We start from the raw sequence: 19056 nt of genomic DNA, 5'->3' as shown, positions 1-19056 counted from the left end.
AAATAATCCAGACAATGTGTTTCTTTACTGATATCAGACGAGGGTCAAGTGCTAGCCAGGATGGTGAAGATGCAGCTAAAATCCTGCTCTCTGGTGTGGGATAACCAGAGGTGACCCAGGGGTGACACCAACAGAGGTAACCCAAAGATCACATATATTAGCACGACAATAGTACCAAATGATCAGGTTAACAAAATTCTTGTAGGGCAAGGTAATGATAAACAATGAGAAGCCAGATAGTTCCTACAAGGATCTCAGGGGTAATAGAACAGTTTGGGTACAGTTAATTGCACTTCCACTACACAAACGTTTGTCACATTTGTAAATGCAAGGGGACATTCCAAAAATGTTTACAAAAGATTAGTCTATCAGATGGTTTTACCAAGTGTTGTAAATGGAGTGAGAGGAATGGAGATGAAAAATGTGGTGCTGAAAAAACACAGCAGATCCGAGGAACAGGAGAATCGACGTTTCGGGCATAAGCCCTTCTTCAGGAATGAGGCTGGTGTACCAAGCGGGCTGAGATAAAAGGTAGGGGGGAGGGGCGCTGGGAATACGATAGGTGGAAGGAGGTGAGGGTGATAGGCCAGAGAGGGGGTGGGGGCGGAGAGGTCGGGAAAAAGATTGCAGGTCAAGAGGGTGGTGCTGAATCCGGGGGTTGGAACCGAGATAAGGGGGGGAGGGGAGGGGAAATGAGGAAGCTGGAGAAATCTACATTCATCCCGTGTGGTTGGAGGGTTCCTAGGCGGAAGATGAGGCGCTCTTCATCCAGGCGTAGTGTGGTCAGGGTCTGGCGATGGAGGAGGCCAAGGGCCTGCATGTCCTTGGTGGAGTGGGAGGGGGAGTTAAAGTGTTCAGCCACGGGGCGGTTGGGTTGGTTGGTGCAGGTGTCCCAGAGGTGTTCCCTGAAATGTTCTGCAAGTAGGCGGCCTGTCTCCCCAATGTAGAGGAGACCACATCGGGTGCAACGGATACAGTAAATGATGTGTGAATTTGCGACGGATATGGAAGGATCCCCTGGGGCCTTGGAGGGAGGTGAGGGGGGAGGTGTGGGTGCAAGTTTTGCATTTCTTGCGGTTGCAGGGGAAGGTGCCGGGAGTGGAGGTTGGGTTGGTGGGGGGTGTGGACCTGACGAGGGAGTCGCAGAGGGAGTGGTCTTTCCGGAACGCTGATAGGGGTGGGGAGGGAAATATATCCCTGGTGGTGGGGTCTGTTTGAGAGATATAGAGGGTCAGAGGAGTTTACAAAGTGAGTTACAGAGCTCAGGGCTGAGGTAGTTAAAGGCACACCTACTAACAGTGTGACAACTAAATTCAGCGTTATGCAAGAAATCAAAGCTGGTGGAATAGGGGGTTCCAGGCTGGAGGCTAGTTTATGATTCATTAGGGGATTGTGGGCATCACTGAATCACCCAGTATTGATTGCCCCACCCCTTGAGAAGCTGGGGGTGAGCTGCTTTCTTGAACCACTGTAGTCCACCTGCTGTGGGCTGACCCACAATGCTCATTGGGAGAGAATTCCAGGATAGTGACCAATGACAGTGAAGGAACGGCAGGTCAGGATGGTGACTGGCTCGGAGGGGAATTTGCAGGTGGTAGTGTTCCTGGGGTGGCTCAGCTCCAGATTGATTGAAAACAAAGGATTTCTAAAATTAAGGCATTACCAGTGCAGATTGTGGGTGGGAGTAGGGAGATAAGTGAACAGAATTGGTGCAAATTTAGGACATAAGCAGCAGAGATTTCAATTAGCTCAAGTTTAGGATCAAACAACAATAAAACTTCATATAAATAGCTATCTTGAATTTGAATGATATCTTCATCATTCAAATCCAAATTGTTAGGTAAATGTCCTTCAGTAATTTTGTAAAATATCTATCCAAAACATTGCCCTCTGGGTGAAAGAAAATCAGTTTACTAAAAATGTGAAAACCACCTTTTAAGGTTTTTTTGTTTTAAGACAGTTATTGTTACAAAGATTCTTAACATCAAAGATTTAAAGAGGCACTGGAAAATTAGAAGCATGAAATATTTTATTTGTAAAATTACATACTAAATCTGAAAGAGACATCATTGCATGTTCACGGAATACATTATGAATGTTGCATCCTCTGCTAAGTTAAGTCATAATGCCATTATTGTGCATGATAAACAAATGGGTTTCCCTTGGTAAACTTTATTTCTCAATCAGGCAATTGGTTGTGTTGCCGTTATAAGCCACTGTAAAGCCTCTGGTCTCCCCTGCTTCTCCAGTTCCGCTCCAATCACTTCTCTGCATAACCGATGGTAGTTGTTGATCCAATCACACTGAAGGAGATTGATAAAAATGACATTATTCATCAGAAAATTAAACCATAACAAACAAAGCTGTTGAGTGATTGCATCACTGGAGATCCGTTGGGAGCACCAACAAGAAGCTGATTTTTAAGACAACTGAGAAATGAAAATTCATACTTTAGTGCTGAAGACACAAAATTGCAATGGGTGTACTCGCAAGGCCAGATGGGCTTCTCACACTCTAATGGGTGTCTGATGAATCTCTAATTGTTCTCATCACATATGCATTATGAGTTTTCATGCTTTCATGTCAAATAATAACACACATTCTGGGAATGAATTTGAAACTGCAAACTTTCACTCCTCCTGCTCAAGTGCATCGCTGGGAGCAATAGTAATCTAACTTTAATCTAATTGTTTCCCCTCAACGTCTAGAATAATGTTTCAGGAAACCGGATGAATTGGTTAAGCCCTTCAGATGCATTGGTTATTTCTCTGTTCGCAATTCCTGACTGAGGCATTCAAGTGGGTAGGAAATGAGGATTGAGCAGAAAAAATGTGCAGGTGTTCAGAGAACAAGCAGAAAACTGTCATGGAGGCATAATGCTCATTCAAAGAGCCAGTGTGTACCTGATGCGCCAAATGGCCTTCTTCTGCACTGTAACTTTTCTATGATTATTTTCTAAAAGTGGTATAATATCTCCATACAATACCTCAACTTCCTAAAGAAGAAAGTTAAAACAATTCACTTTAATTCTTTTTTACCTTTACCTCTCACCATTCAGATTAGATTACTTAGTGAGGAAACAGGCCCTTCGGCCCAACAAGTCCGCACCGACCCTCTGAAGAACAACCCACCCAGACCCATTCCCCTACATTTACCCCTTCACCTAACACTACAGGCAATTTAGCATGGCCAATTCACCTGACCTGCACATTTTTGGACTGTGGGAGGAAACCCACACAGACACAGGGAGAATGCGCAAACTCCACACTGACAGTTGCCTGAGGCGGGAATTGAACCCTGGTCTCTGGCGCTGTGAGGCAGCAGTGCTAACCACTGTGCCGCCCAATTCAGTTTGGTAGGGAGATCTACTAATTCAAAAATGGAGTTCAAAGATTGAAAACTACCTTTAAACATCATTCTAATCAGCTAAATAAAGTCTCTGAACGGGAAATCTGAGATGGCCCTCTATTGACTTTATTATTCCGATAATAATCTCTGGGCTTTATGACCACAGATGATTTAACCTGCATTTCAAGGATCATTCAATGCACAACATTGTCACCTCATCATTTTCACTAACTTTCTGGATATAGGTTTGCTTGCTGAACTGGAAGGTTTGTTTTCAAACGTTTCGTCACCATACTAGGTAACCAGGCCATGGAGCACAGTGGAGGCTGGACGTTAAATATCTTCAAGGCACAGATTGATAAATTCTTAATCTTGCAAGGAATTAAGGGATACTGGGAGAGTGCAGATAAGTGGCTTTGAAATACCCATCAGCCATGATTGAATGGCGGAGTGGACTCGATGGGCCGAATGGCCTTACTCCCACTCCTATTTCTTATGGTCTTAACATCTTCAGTGAACCTCCGGATGAAGCACTAGCGGTGTAGCCTGCTTTCTATTTATGTATTTTGGGTTTCCTTAGGTTGGTGATGTCATTTTCTGTGGTGACGTCATTTCCTATGGTAATGTCATTTCTTGTTCTTTTTCTAAAGGGGTCATAAATGGGATCCAAGTCAATGTGTTTGTTGATAGAGTTCCAGTTGGAATGCCACGCTTCTAGGAATTCTCATGCATGTCTCTCTTTGGCTTGTGCTAGGATGGAAGTGTTGTCCCAGTCAAAGTGGCGTCCTTCCTCATCCGTATATAAGGTTACCAGTGAGAGAGGGTCATGTCCTTTTGTGGTGAATTGACGTTCATGTATCCTGGATGTTGGCTTTCTGCCTGTTTGTCCAATGTAGTGTTTGTTCCAGTTCTTGCAAGGTATTTTGTAAATGACAAACCTCCTTTAAATACAAACCTTCCCTTAACACCCCACTAGCCAAAAAGAATAGCAGAGCAAAACGGTGGTGAATGCTTAGAGAAATTATTAATGATGCCCACCACAGATTCTGTAAATACAACTGGGAAATTTTGCGCCAAAAATCATAACTCACTAATGCAACAGACAATGACTGGACAGACGCAGTACAACAAGCCATAGACATTAGACAAACACAGACAGTGAAAATAACACACCTGCAGAAAAGAACTAGACAAACTTACACAAAATAACAACACTGACAACACAGATACATGGATAAAAAAATCTGACCAACTGAAAAACCATCTTAGTAAGAGGATTAAATTACAACTTCCAGGATAGAGACAAGAAAGATTTCTTAGCAGCATTAGAAACAACACTGAAAGACAACCAACTTACAGAAGAAACCCAGCCAACCATCAGACAGATAGTCGCACTAACATTCAGCAGGAAACAGGAAGGAAACACACTCAATACACAAAGAAAAGCATTAGAAAGACTGAAAGAAAATAAAAACATTGTTATCCTCCCTGCAGACAAACAATGCTTGACCAGTCATTTTAAATCAAAGAGACTACATTCAGAAAGTGAACACACTACTTGCAGATACCAACAGTTACAAACAAGTGGTGATAGACCCGACCCCACAACTAGAGAACCGAATCACAGCCCTACTCAAAACACTTCAGAAATCTGGAAAAATAGATAAGACTGACTTCCAAAAACTGAAACCAGATGGATCCAACACACCACGCTTCTACGGATGACCCAAATTCACAAATCAGGAGCCCCCCTCAGACCCATAGTCTCGCTACCTGGAACACCAACTTATAGATTGGCCAAGGAACTACACCAAAGACTAAAATACTTGATAGAAGACTCATGTCACTCCATCCACAAATAATGGTCTCCTTTGACGTAACAGCCCTGTTCACATCCATCAACATCAAGCTGGCCAAGGAAATACTGACTATACTATTAGAAGAACCAAAAACACATACGTCAAACACCACCAACTTCATCAGCAAGGACAATATTGTCAAGCTAGTGGATGTATGCCTTACCATACACTTCACTTTCAATAACAAAATCTATAGACAAGCCAATAGATCACCCATGGGATCTCTGATATCAGGGTTCCTAGCAGAGGCAGTAATGCAGAGACTCGAACAAACAGCTCTGCCAACTATCCAACCAAACTTTGGGTCCACTACATGGATGACATCTTTGTCATCACTAAACAAAACAAATTAAAAGAAACCCTCAAGACCATCAATAATCCCCTTACTGGCATAAAATTCACTAAAGGGGAGGAAAACAACAACAAACTGCCATTCCTAGATGTCACAGTAGAGCGAACAGCCAATGGGGAACTTCAAACCAGCGTCTACAGGAAACACCACATACGGATCAAATATTGAACTACAGAAGCAATCATCCAACATCCACAAACGAAGCTGCATCAGGGCATTATTCCAATGAGCCACCACAAACTGCAGCACAGAGGAACTATGAAGACCAGAGGAAAATCACCTACACAGTGTATTCAAAACAACAGGTACCCATTGAACACAATCTGATTTGTCAGCACAAACCCAAACAAACAGGCAAAACACATCCAGAAACTTTACCCACTCGCCCTACCTCAAAGACATCTCTGAAATGACTACCAGACTCCTCAGACTCCTTGGCATCATGGTTGCCCACAAACCCACCAACAGACTAAAACAGCTGCTAATGAACTTGAAAGACTCTGTACAGACACCAAACAAAACTAATGTTATTTACAAATACCGTGCAAGAACTATAACAAACACTACATTGGACAAACAGGCAGAAAACTATCCACCAGGATGTATGAACATCAACTCGCCACAAAACGACATGACCCTCTCTCAGTAGTATGCTTATATACGATGAGGAAGGACAACACATCCATCCTAGTACAAGTCAAACAGAGACATGCATGAGAATTCCTAGAAGCATTGCATTCCAACCGGAACTCTATCAACAAACACATGGACTTGGATCCCATTTATCACTCCCTAAGACAAAGAACTGGAATGACATCACCATAGGAAATGATGTCACCACCCCAAGGAAACCCAAAACACATAAATAGAAAGCGGACTGTACCACCAGAGCTTCATCCGGAGGCTCGCTGAAGATGTTACAAAATGTCTGAAAACAAACCTTCCAGCTGAGCGAACAAACTAACATCCATAAACCACTGGCTCTTGCTGGGTAGTTTTTTCACTACAGATGCATTGATAGGAGATGGATCCACCGTTTTGTTCATTACACTCACCTCTTTCTGTGTCAGCAACTCAACGTTGATCATTTTGATTTGAATTGGAACCAGTGTCAACGGTTCAAATGTAAGGCTCTCTCTGTTCAGATATCGGTACTAAGCAAAACACAAATCAGGTTCAATACTTCTTATTCATTATTACCCACAAGTTGCAAAAGTTTCTGTTAGTAGGTAATCCATGAGATAAAAGGCATGAAAGACTTGTAGCACAGATTACTTACTGAGAATACAACACAATGGCTACAAATACTGTTGAGACCAGACACCCTTCACAAGATCAGACACAAATCTAGATCTTTGAATAAACTTTAACATCTTCTTATTGATCCCAACTCCATGGGAGATCAGTGTCTTTACTGAAAGAGATTTCAGAGACTGCCCATTTTGGCTGCATTTGCTTCTGATCATTAGAATGACAGATTGACATTTGTCATTCATTGTAACTCTGGGCGTATATGTCAGGTTAAGCTCATTGCACCCTGAGCAGGAGTGTCTGGAGCCAGTATCTGTAACCTTTCTGATGGATCTGGGTATCAAACCATTGCTGCGTGATTTAAAAAAACACACTGTAATGGAAGACCAGGTTAATGCTGAACAAAGACCAACTATCCCAACTGCATTCTTCTTAGGTTTTCTACTTGCTCTGTGGATGGGAGGTAAATTCAAAACTAATCTGTGAAAACAAAATCTCAGATCAATCAAATGGAACAGGCTCCCCAAGGAGACACTGGATGAAGTTAATATTGATTATTTTAAATAAAAATTAGTTAGACTTCTGTCAGAAAATAAGATTTTGGATATAGTCTATGAGTAATTTGAGACATAATATGGTAAATGTATTGAGCAGGAACAGATGCTATGAATTTAATACTCACTACGTTCCCCACACTGGGGTGTTCCTATGTAAGGTGTCACTTCATGGTGTGATATTTATGCCACTGATCTGTCACTGTCAAAGGCCCAGGTCAATGGGTTTGATATACAAGGTCAACTCCCACCTTGTCTAAACTCAATTAGTACGCCCAGAATACAAAGCTACGCTCAGTAATGGTGACTGTGAAAGCTATGGTTATAAAAATGTAGCTGGTTCACTAATGTCCAGTGGTGAAGAAAATCTGCCATCCTTTCCTGGTCTGGCCTATACATGACTCCAGACTCCAACAATGTGGTTGACTCTTAATGACCCTGTGAAATGGTCAAGCAAACCATTCAGTTCAAAAGCAACTTGACAGCAAGGCCCCCATCCCATGAAAGAGCTCGTTGATTACAGCAGTATTGTATCATGCCATAACCAGGTTAATAGACGGACTGTAGCCTTTATCTCTCTGCTCTTTTTATCTTTCCTCATGATGGCAGCTCATGCTGGTGCACTCTGAATAACCAAACTTCTAGTGGGAATGTCCAGCAGATGCTCTGTGAAGGACGTGGGAAAAGAGAATTATTTGATCTTGGAAGACTAAATTTGATAGTTTTGATAAGTATTCACAGGAGCACACTTCCACCAAGAGTCATAATTTGGAGCAAGTACCTGCTGCGTTTTTCATTTTGCTGTCCTAGACACACATGACTGTGCTGTACTGTTCTATGTTACCATCAGACTCTTTCTTTCACAACACTGATTGACCAGCAAACCATAAATTATTCAACACCAAGGATTGCACTCACTGGCGCTAACTAGTTACATTTCAAACACAGAAGGTGGGTGTGGAAAAGACCGACTGAATAATTTGTCTGATAACAAGCCTGTAGATTAGAAGCTTGCTGTTTATTAAGAGGCAAAACATTTCTGAGCACGTTATAGTCTTATTTCACTGTAAAATTATTTTGTTTAAGTAGCACCATTCTTAATCTACATTCTACAGCAAATTACTCTGAAGCTAAGAGGTACTGTTACATTAATACTATAGAACATAGAACATAGAAAAGTACAGCACAGAACAGGCCCTTTGGCCTACAATGTTGCGTCCAGGTTAGTCCTCATGTAAAATAAAATAACTTAACCTACGCATCCCTCAACTCACTGCTATCCATGTGCATATGCAGCAGTCACTTAAATGTCCCCAATGACTCTGCTTCCACCACCACAGCTGGCAACGCATTCCATGCATTCACAACTCTCTGTGTAAAGAACTTACCTCTGATGTCTGCTTTATATCTTCTTCAAACTATGACTTCTCGTACCAGTCAAACCTGTCCTGGGGAAAAGAGTCTGTCTACTGACTCTATCTATTCCACTCATTATCTTGTATACCTCGATCAGGTCTCCTCTCTTTCTTCTTCTCTCCAGAGAGAAAAGTCCGAGAATATTCAACCTTTCTTCATATGTCAGAATAAGGCTGATGGACCATTGCACCTGGAGTTTCAACTGATTTTTTTACTTTCCAAAGATGTGCAATTCCAGCAATTTTGTGATTATGTAAGATTGCCAAAATCCTGAATTTTGCTTTTTATCTCAATGACATTGGCATTCAGAAAGAACTAAACTATACAGCAAAATGCAAGAGTCAAAATTCAGCCATACCTTCTACAATGAGGGGACGGCCAGAAGCAAATATTATAATGGAATAAAAATAGGAGGATAAGCAGAATATTATGAAAAATTATTTTGTTCAGGTCAAGCTAAACTGCCCATAAGGTTCAGGGATGTGTAGTTTAGGTACATTACTGAGGGGAAATATAGAGTATAGGTTGGGGAATGGATCTGGATGGGATACTCTTCGGAGGGTCAGTGTGAACTTGTTTCCACACTGTAGGGGTTCTATGATTAACAAATACAGATTTGAACAACCTGCACTCTCCAAACAATCATAATCAAGGCAACATTAATGGATTTGATATAAATGAATTAGGAGTCTCAGATAGGCTAAAGGGGCTCAACAAATAAATTGTTCTATAAGCAATATTCCTAACAAGAGGAAATTACAACTCCCGAGGGCTGGAAGGAGTGACTCAAATCCTAACCTTTAAGACAACAGTGTCCAAGAAGAGTCTAATTTAAGACTACTAGAATATTTAATAATTTTCCATTTGAAAAAAAATGTCAGGGCATCTGCACTCAGATCCTGCTTGCTTTTGTTAACACAGGAAAAAAACTCTGCGGTGGCTATCTAGATTGGAAACCAAATCTGCAGCCTTGTGCCTACAGATAAAAGAAACTTTAAATTAAAAGAAGTGAACCACTTGCTCTGCAATAAATTGCACTATAGCATTCAGCAATGCCTGGTCAGATTACAGTGTTGGTCTGCGCTGTTGGCTCATACCCACTGGGCACAGATTAGAAATTTGTGGCACAAGCAGGTCTGTGTGTGTTTACTGGGGCCGTACGTGCTTGTCTGTTCACACCTCCGCAGTTCACCAAACATCAGCTGACTCACTCTGTGTTCTGTTATGACAGGGTGAACAGTAGTGAGGAATCCACTCCCCTCTTTTCTATCCTCTGGGATCAGATGCAAAGATGTCATGCTGTTTCTGGCAGGTGGCTACAATGGTATTGAATTTAAAATGTGCAGCAGTTCACTAGCTGACCAGGAACATTGAGGAGCTAATTACAAGGTTTTTTTGTTGAGTGAAAGAGGAAGCAATATTATCTGCTGCCCAATGTTCCCTTTGGAGTTGCGCATATGCAACTGCTCCAAGGTGCTGCAAACAGGGATCGGTGTCGACACACACTGACTTCTAATTCCAGAGGTAGCTGCCATGCACAGAGTTCAGAAACCCACACGTCCAGAAAGAAAATTAGAGGGAACATTCCTGGTATTTCCAATAATAATGAAAAAGATGTGACATCAAACATGAATGCACATAGCTACAAAGTTGAAAAGGATTAGTATTCAATTCAAAAGGAAGATCAAAGAATATGCAGTTTATAGTCATTGAGGCCTACAATCCCCAAGAGCACAGTTGTTTAACCAAGGACCTGTATCGCCAGCAGTAACAAATATTTCAGTTATCCTAAATTTTTGGTGTCCTGACGATCCTTTTTAAACTCAGAGCTTTCTATCTCGAGATACTGAGAAAGCATTTTTCCCATCAATTCCAGTCAGAAACTAATCTCCCCTGCCAAAACCAGCTCACAAAAGTAAACATAGTTTGTGTGTTCTGATGTTAGAGTTCCTTGTTTCCAAACTTGATAATCATAGACAATGCCGTTCATCTCCAACATGTAAAGCTTATCACACAGGTGGGAATTAAAATAGGAGACAGGGCTCTTAATCCCTGACAGAATGCAGAGGCATCAGTGTTGGATTGGGGTGGATAAAGTTTAATGCATTGTCTGAGCTGAGATGTCACCTGTTTTCATACTGATAAAACCTTAAGTTGTCTCAGAACTGTAACTTGAAAGAAGTATTGGGATTTAAATATAAATCAATTGAAACCGCATTCCCATTCGAAGTGATTAAATAGTTAATAGCAATCTAGGTTTGTTCAATATATCTCATCAGCTGTATGACATTTTGATCTTTTACTATAAATTCTGTGTCCTATGATCCTGCTCCACTAGCTACCTGATGAAGCGCTCCGAAAGTTTGTCCTTTCAAGTAAACCTGCTGGACTAAAACCTGGTGTTGTGTGATTTTTAACTTTGTCCCTGATAGAGTGTCAGTCCCCTTTAATATAACATTAATTTCAATTCAGATTGTTTCATTATTTTCGTACTGTTTTCACAAAATTTGGTGAAACTGTATGGTCAGAGGTTATTGAGATTACACTAAGTCAGTGCTGTTTAAAACCAATGTGGTCCATGAAAGTCCCCGGTGTTGAATGTGGGTGAGGCAATGTGAAATAGAGCATTTGTTAACACTACCATGACTGAGCAAGTTAGTGGGAGGCTGCTAAATGCCTCTGGGAGAGGGAGGATAAACAGTATATGCAACTACAGGAAAAAGTGGATTTTCACTTCAATGAAAGAATCTAGCAAGTCAGGACCTTCAGGGCTAAAACTCCAGGATTCTATGTTTAGTTGCATATCTGCAGTTGCTAGAAGTTGCTGTTAAATTTATTCTTAAATAACAGTGAGGACTGATAGCCTTATTGTCATTCCTACTCCAACATCTGTGTTTATTTTCAGTAGGCATTTTTCAAATTCTCATGTGATATGTGGACGTCACTGGCTGGGCTAACATTTATTGTTTGTCCCTATTTGCCCTTGAGAAGGTGGTGGTGAGCTGCCTTCTTGACTCACTGCAGTCCACAGGATGATAGATGCACAACGCCCTTAGGGATGGAATTCCAGGATTTTGACGCAGCGACAGTGAAGGAACAACAATATATTTCCAAGTCAGGATGGTGAGTGGCTTGGAGAAGAAATTGCTGTTCCCATATATCTGTTGCCCTTGTCCTTCTATATGGAAATGATTGTGGTTTGGAAGGTGCCGTCTAAAGATCTTTGGTGAATTGCCACAACACATCTTGTAAAGTACACACTGCTGCTGAGTGTTAGTGGTGGAGGGAGTGGATGTGTGTGAATGTGGTGCCAATCAAGCGGCTGCTTTGTCCTGGATGGTGTCAAGCTTCTTCAGTGTTGTTGGGGCTGCCTCCATCCAGGCAAGTGGGTAGCATTCCATCACACTCCTGACTTATGCCTTGCAGATGGTGAGCAGGCTTTGGGGAGTCAGGTGGTGAGATACCCATAGCGGTATTCCCAGTCTCTGACCTGTTTGTGTAGACATTGCGTATATACGCCTCGTCCAGTTGAGTTTCTGGTCAAAGATGTTGATAGTGGGGGATTTAGTGATGATAATACCATTGAATGTCAAGACATATTGGTTAGACTGTCCCTCATTCATGATGGTCATAGCCTGGCATTTCCGTGGTTCACTTAACACTTGTCAGCCCAAGCCCGGATATTACCCGGATCTTGTTGCATTTGAACACGGACCACTTCAGTATCTGAGGAGTTGCGAATGGTGGTGAATATTGTGCAATCATCAGCGAACATCCTCATCTCAACCCTGACCTTATGATGGAGGGAAGATCATTGATGAAGCAGCTGAAAATGGTTAGGCCTAGGACAATACCCTGAGGAACTCCTGCAGAGATGTCCTGGAGCTGAGCTGACTAACATCCAATAACCACAACCATCTTCCTATGCACCAGGTATATCTCTATCGACCAGAGAGTTTTCCCCCTAATACCCATTGATTCCAGTTTTGCTCAGACTCCTTGATGCCATACTTGGTCGAATGCAGTCTTGAATAGGGTAAGTAGGCAACGTCTTTTCCTTGGGGTCGGGGAGTCCAGAACTAGAGGGCACAGGTTTAGGGAGAGAGGGGAAAGATATAAAAGAGACCTACGGGGCAACTTTTTCACACAGAGGGTGGTACGTGTATGGAATGAGCTGCCAGAGGATGTGGTAGAGGCTGGTACAATTGCAACATTTAAGAGGTATTTGGATGAGTATATGAATAGGAAGGGTTTGGAGGGATATGGGCCAGGTGCTAACAGGTGGGACTAGATTGGGTTGGGATATCTGGTCAGCATGGATGGGTTGGACCGAAGGATCTGTTTCCATGCTGTACATCTCTATGACTCTATGGCTGTCACTCTCACCTCACTTTTAAATGAAAACAAAGTAACCAACATGGAAAAAGTTTTTTTTAGTTTTTCTCATTCAAATTCTTGAAAGTCAAATCTCCACATTTGTACTGGGCCACAAATAAATCTATTTTTAAAATATCCTATATAAGTTGTTTACTCTATGTTTTTTTTTCTCTACAGTCTTAATATTATTTCAACTATTTTGTAACTGACAGTGATCCAATATAATGGAGGCCACTGCCTGGTTTGTCATTGAATCAAATCCAGACACACGAGCTCATATTTAGTTGCACCTGACAAGTAACCACAGGAACATGCCAGGATAATATTTGTGAAAATGTCTCTGAGCATGTCCTTAAAATTTAAAGGTAACTTTGTCCAGCAAACCTATCATTTAACTTCTAGATCTCAATTCCACTCTCCTGCCTCACCATAACAGCATGTCTCTGAAAACAGAGCTCTCTTGACTAATTTATAGGATTACATTTACAAGTTATTCTTAGAATACAGGTACATTATACATTAGCAATCCAGACAAAAGAACTGATGGCATTGTTACTAAGTTTGCAGAAGACACAGGGACAGGTAGAGAGACAAGTTAGTGTTGAGGCAGTGGGGAGGCTGCAATAAGACCTGGTCAGGCTTGAAGAGTGGGCAAAGTGGCTGATAGAATACAATGTGGGAAAGTGAGAGGTTCTGCACTTTGGTAGGAAGAACAGAGGCGTAGACTAATTTATGAATAGGGAAATGCTTTGGAAATTTAAAGCACAGAGGGATTTGGGAGTCCTAGTTCAGGATTCTGTTAAGATTAACATGCAGACTCAAGTGTTGGTTAGGAAGGCAAATGCAATGCTAGCATTCATTTCAAGAGGGCTAGAATACAACAGCAGAAATGTACTGCTGAGGCTTTATGAGGATCTGGTCAGAACGATATTTGGAATATTATGAGCAGTTTTGGACCCAGTATTTAAGGAAGGATATGTTGGCATTAGCGGGGGTGCAGAGGAAGTTGCTTAATGGAGTTGAGAAGGATGAGGGGAAGATATTATTCAAGCTTACAGAATACTGAGAGGTCTAGATAGAGTGGACATGGAAAAGATGTTTTCACGAGTCGGAGAGACTAGGACCTGAGGGAACAATGTCACAGTGAAGGTACAAACCTTTGGAATGGAGATAAGGATGAACATCTTTAGCCAGGGGGTAGTTAATCTTTGGAAGTTGAGTCATTGAGAGTACTTAAGACAAAGACAGATAGGTTCTTGATTAGTAAGGGGATCAAGAGTAACTGGAAGGAGGGAAGAGAATGGAGTTGAGAAACATGTCAGCCATGATCGAATGGCACAGCAGACTCAATGGGCCAAATGGTCTAATTCTGTTCCGATAGCTTATGGTCTTAATTAATCTATTGTGTTGTATACCATGTGGAACATACAAAAGTCAGCGGCCTTTAATACTGTAATATCTGTGGCAAGGTAAATGGTTGGAAATTGGACAATATTGTAGACAGTGTACAACAGGATATTGACGGATTAGGTGAATGGGCAAAGCTGTGGCAGATGGATTTTAAATATAAGCAAGTGTGAGGTTACCCATTTCAGACCACAAAAGGATAAACCAGGGTATTTTTAGAAAGCACAAAATCAAATACAGTCGATATCCAATGAGATTTGGGTGCTCAGGCGCACAGCTCCTTAAAATATAACGAACAGGTGCAGGAAACAGTGAGGAAGGTTGCATATCTAAAGGGCTGCAGTATTGGGATGCAGACACAATGTCAAAATTACTCAAAACTCTAGTTAAACCCCAATTAGAATACTGTGAGCAGATCTGGGCGCCACACCTTAGTCAGGATGCTTTGGCTCTGGATGGAGTTCAATACAAATTGACAAGGATGCTACTTGGACTTTACGGGTTAAAGTTATGAAGAGAGATGAGACAAATTAGGTCTTTCCTCTCTAGAATTTGGAAGGTAGGCATGATGTGGAGGTTCATGATGTAAAGTGTCACCCGACGAAGGAGCAACACACTTGAAAGCACGTGACTTTAAATAAACCTGTTGGACTATGGCCTGGTGTCGTGAGATTTCGGACTGTCCACCCCAGACCAACACTGGCACCTCCACATCATTCCGAAAAAAAGTGAGTACTGACAGCATTATTTTTGTTTCTACTGTTCATTGTTTAATAGTTGTTAAAGTTGCTCATATAGACCTTCCTCCAAATATAAAATACTGATCAGTGGCAGTAAAGTTAGAAATAAAGCAGAAACATCCTACAGTCAATGGAATGGGGAGCACTAGAGTTTCTCTATTCAGGTGCATTATTGACCTGATTAAAATGATAAATGGTTTAAAAACAGCCATGATAGATCTAATGAAGCTGGTAGAGATATTTAATTTGAGTCTTTTGCAATGTAATTCATTTTTAAAAGAGACAAACATGAAGGAGCTTCCTGTTCTTTTCATTAACTTCAATGCTAACATAGCCTTGTTTTAAAAACCTGGGAGATTCAGTGTTCCTGCACTGCTCAAAGCTCATACCATTCCCACATCAATAGAGAAAAGATTCACTTTGAATACTCCCAAGAGAAAGTTTGAGCAGCCTCCAATCAATTAAGCCTGTAAGACTAAACCAGTCATAATTCTTGCATTAAATATACCATCAATTTCAAGAATCATACAGACAGCAGCTGCAGGAAATAGGAATTTGAAACAGTGAAAATTGACCTGGTTCCAATCCATGCGGCAACTGAACAAGCATTACCTGATGTGAATCCTTTATCCAACAGAGCAAGACACTCTCTTTCACCACTGACCATGTGCAAACAAATTCCGAGCTTTATAAAATCAAAACTGGGCAGATGCTGCAGAGTGGATTAAATGAACTTTGAAAGCATGAAGACAAGGCAACGTGTACATTGAGCAGGATTCTTGTCACGGTCCACATGTGAAAAATTAAATGATTCAAATTGAAAAGAAAATAAAAAGGATAATCTACCTTGGTTTGTGCAGGAACTACAAGCATAATACTTTCAATACGCACTCCAAAACTGCCATCTTCATAATAGCCAGGCTCTAAAAATAGAGAGATTTATAGTTAATGTCCTACAGATATCAAAACACTGTTCCCATTAGTTATGTCAGATGGCTATTACTGCATGAGGAGCAGAAGAGGTATTGCTAATTCAGTTTTAATGTTTTGTCTCATTTTCTCACTATTAGCTTTGATAACAATGAAACAAATAAGCTGTTTTAAGGTCATGCTGAGTTATACATTATGGTCGATTCAAAGTACTCCTGCCCATGATAGGAATCCTTTTTGTAACATGAATTTTAATCATCATTGCTCATATAATTAAGCAATCAGTGATGCCTAGCTGGGAAACATAATGAAATGCAAAAAATTTGAAAGACAAGTTTTCGATGACTGCTGCATTAACAGTTCACCTCCATTTGTTTCCAATTTTCCACAAAGCCTTGGGTACGTTAATGCACTACTTTGCAATGTATTATTAATTTGCAAAATTGCATAATAGCCTAAAATGGAACATATTACGACAATTGACTGCAACCGAACCCTCTAGAGCTTGACATGAAATACATCAGGCATGATATCCCCACAACTACCAGAATCTCAGCAAGTCTGGAATCCAGTTCTGGTCACCCAGTTACAGGGAGGATATTATTAAGCTAGCAAGGGCTCAGAAGAGATTTAGCAGGATGTTGCTGGATATGGAAGGTTGAGTTATTAAGAAAGGCTGGATAGGCTGGGACTTTTTTCACTGTAGCGTAGGAGCTTGAGAGGTGACCTTAAGTCAGTTCATAAAATAATGATTGGGGATTTCAAGATTAGGGGGCACAATTTTAAGGTAAGAGGAGAGAGATTAAGAAAAAGGCACAAGGGGCAAATTTTTAACATGGAGAGAGGTTCACATGTGGAGTGAACATTGAGAAGATATTCAGAAAGGTACATGATTAGGGAAAGTTTGGAGGGATATGGGCCAGGAACAGGCAGGTGGGACTAGTTCAGTTTGGGATTATGTTCGGCATGGACTGGTTTGACCCAAAGGTCTGTTTCCATGCTCCATCACTCTAACGGTCACCCAGAGAAGAGAATCAACCTCAGCTCCTCAAACAGGCAAGGCTTGCAATATTAGCACAATCCGATGCCCATACTATCTCATCAAATGAAAGTTAGGGTCACTCTGGCAGAAGCAGATTTGAATGCCCTGGATAATCAGTCTGATTGACAAGATTGAAAACAGAAGCTAAGAAAGACAGGACAGAATAAAAAATAACCTAGCAGACTAATTCCAGCAGAGCTGTATGCACATTAAATGACAATTTCAGAATAGGATGAGGGAGTAACGCTGAAGGATAGAACAGAAATAACTGTTAACTGTGTGTAATAACAACAATGTTAAATAGTAAAGGATGTTGTGAAACTTGAAAGACTTCAGGAAAGATTTACAAGGATGTTTCCAGGGTTGGAGGGTTTGAGCTGTAGGGAGAGGCTGAATAGGCTGGGGCTGTTTGACATGGAGGGAGCGTCACAGGCTGAGGGGTGACCTTAGAGAGGTTTATAAAATCATGAGGGGCAACGATAGGATAAATAGACAAGGGTATTTTCCCTGGAGTGGGGAGTCCAGGAATAGGGACCATAGGTTTAGGGTGAGAGGGGAAAGATTTAAGAGGGACCTAAGGGGCAATTTTCTCACACAGAGGGTGGTGCATTTAGATTAGATTAGATTAGATTAGATTACTTACAGTGTGGAAACAGGCCCTTCGGCCCAACAAGTCCACACCGCCCCGCCGAAGCGCAACCCACCCACACCCCTACATCTACCCCTTACCTAACACTACGGGCAATTTAGCATGGCCAATCCACCTGACCCGCACATCTTTGGACTGTGGGAGGAAACCGGAGCACCCGGAGGAAACCCACGCAGACACGGGGAGAACGTGCAAACTCCACACAGTCAGTCGCCTGAGTCGGGAATTGAACCCGGGTCTCCGGCGCTGTGAGGCAGCAGCGCTAACCACTGTGCCACCGTGCCGCCCATTATAGGATGAGCTGTCAACCGTTATAGGATGAGCTGTCAGAGCTAGTGGTGGAGGCTGGTACAATTACAATATTAAAAAGGAATCTGGATGGATATATGAATAGGAAGGGTTTGGAGGGATGTGAGCCAAATGCAGGCAAATGGGACTAGATTAGATTAAGATATCTGGTCAGCATGGATGAGTTGGACCAAAGGGTCTAGTTCCGTGCTGTACAGCTCTATGACTCCGTGAAAGAGCTAACCCAACCACACCACGGTTTCAGTCAGTGTCTCTTTGTATTTGCTTAGGTGAAACCCAATTAATGTGATCTCCTTGCACAGAATGAAAATAACTGACATATAATTCACAGGAGGTCACAACACGTACCATGTGACCCAAGGAGGACAGGAAATGACAGAGGTGGCTGACATTAAAACTACAAGTGATAAGTGCCACTGCAAATGTGACCCTTAATTTTACATGCAAAGAATAAATTTTAATGTCTCATGTATGTTTATTGTATCTTCCATACATAAAGAACGTGTTTCTCATAAGGATTAATAATGCAAGTGAATTTTGTAGATTTTCAAAAGCTGATTGTTGAATAGTGCGATATCGTTTATTTAATCTGTTGGGAATCTGTTCACACCTTCACAATGCAAACTTGATTGCTTTGCTCTGTCAGACACCCAGAATCAAAATAGACTAAGTCTCAGACTTATGCAGTTCACTTAATGACAACCTGAAACACTTCACATATCACAATTACTTCCAAAGTGTATTATGGAGGAACAGACAGATATTTTGCCAGCAAAATACACCCCACAAAATAGCAATGAGATGAATGGCATTAGACATGGG

At 41.5% G+C, this 19056-nt stretch overlaps 1 protein-coding gene across 4 annotated transcripts in view; it reads right to left on the bottom strand.

The window, feature by feature from the left end:
* Positions 1–2011: 2011 nt before the first annotated feature.
* xpnpep1 (X-prolyl aminopeptidase (aminopeptidase P) 1, soluble) overlaps positions 2012–19056 on the bottom strand; it is a 102354-nt gene continuing 85309 nt past the window's right edge. For all 4 annotated transcript variants that reach the window (XM_072557059.1, XM_072557060.1, XM_072557061.1 and 1 more), the window contains 3 exons: positions 16151–16227; positions 6615–6713; positions 2012–2303 (listed from right to left, as the gene is read on the bottom strand). In XM_072557059.1, the coding sequence (XP_072413160.1) occupies positions 2184–2303; positions 6615–6713; positions 16151–16227 (296 nt within the window). In that variant the 3' untranslated portion in view covers positions 2012–2183. The remainder of the gene's footprint in view (positions 2304–6614; positions 6714–16150; positions 16228–19056) is intronic.

The sequence above is a fragment of the Chiloscyllium punctatum genome, chromosome 38 (assembly GCF_047496795.1).
Source record: "Chiloscyllium punctatum isolate Juve2018m chromosome 38, sChiPun1.3, whole genome shotgun sequence".
Taxonomy (NCBI): Eukaryota; Metazoa; Chordata; class Chondrichthyes; order Orectolobiformes; family Hemiscylliidae; genus Chiloscyllium; species Chiloscyllium punctatum.
Note: the sequence above shows the minus strand (reverse complement) of the source record. Positions and strands in the feature narration are given on the sequence as shown.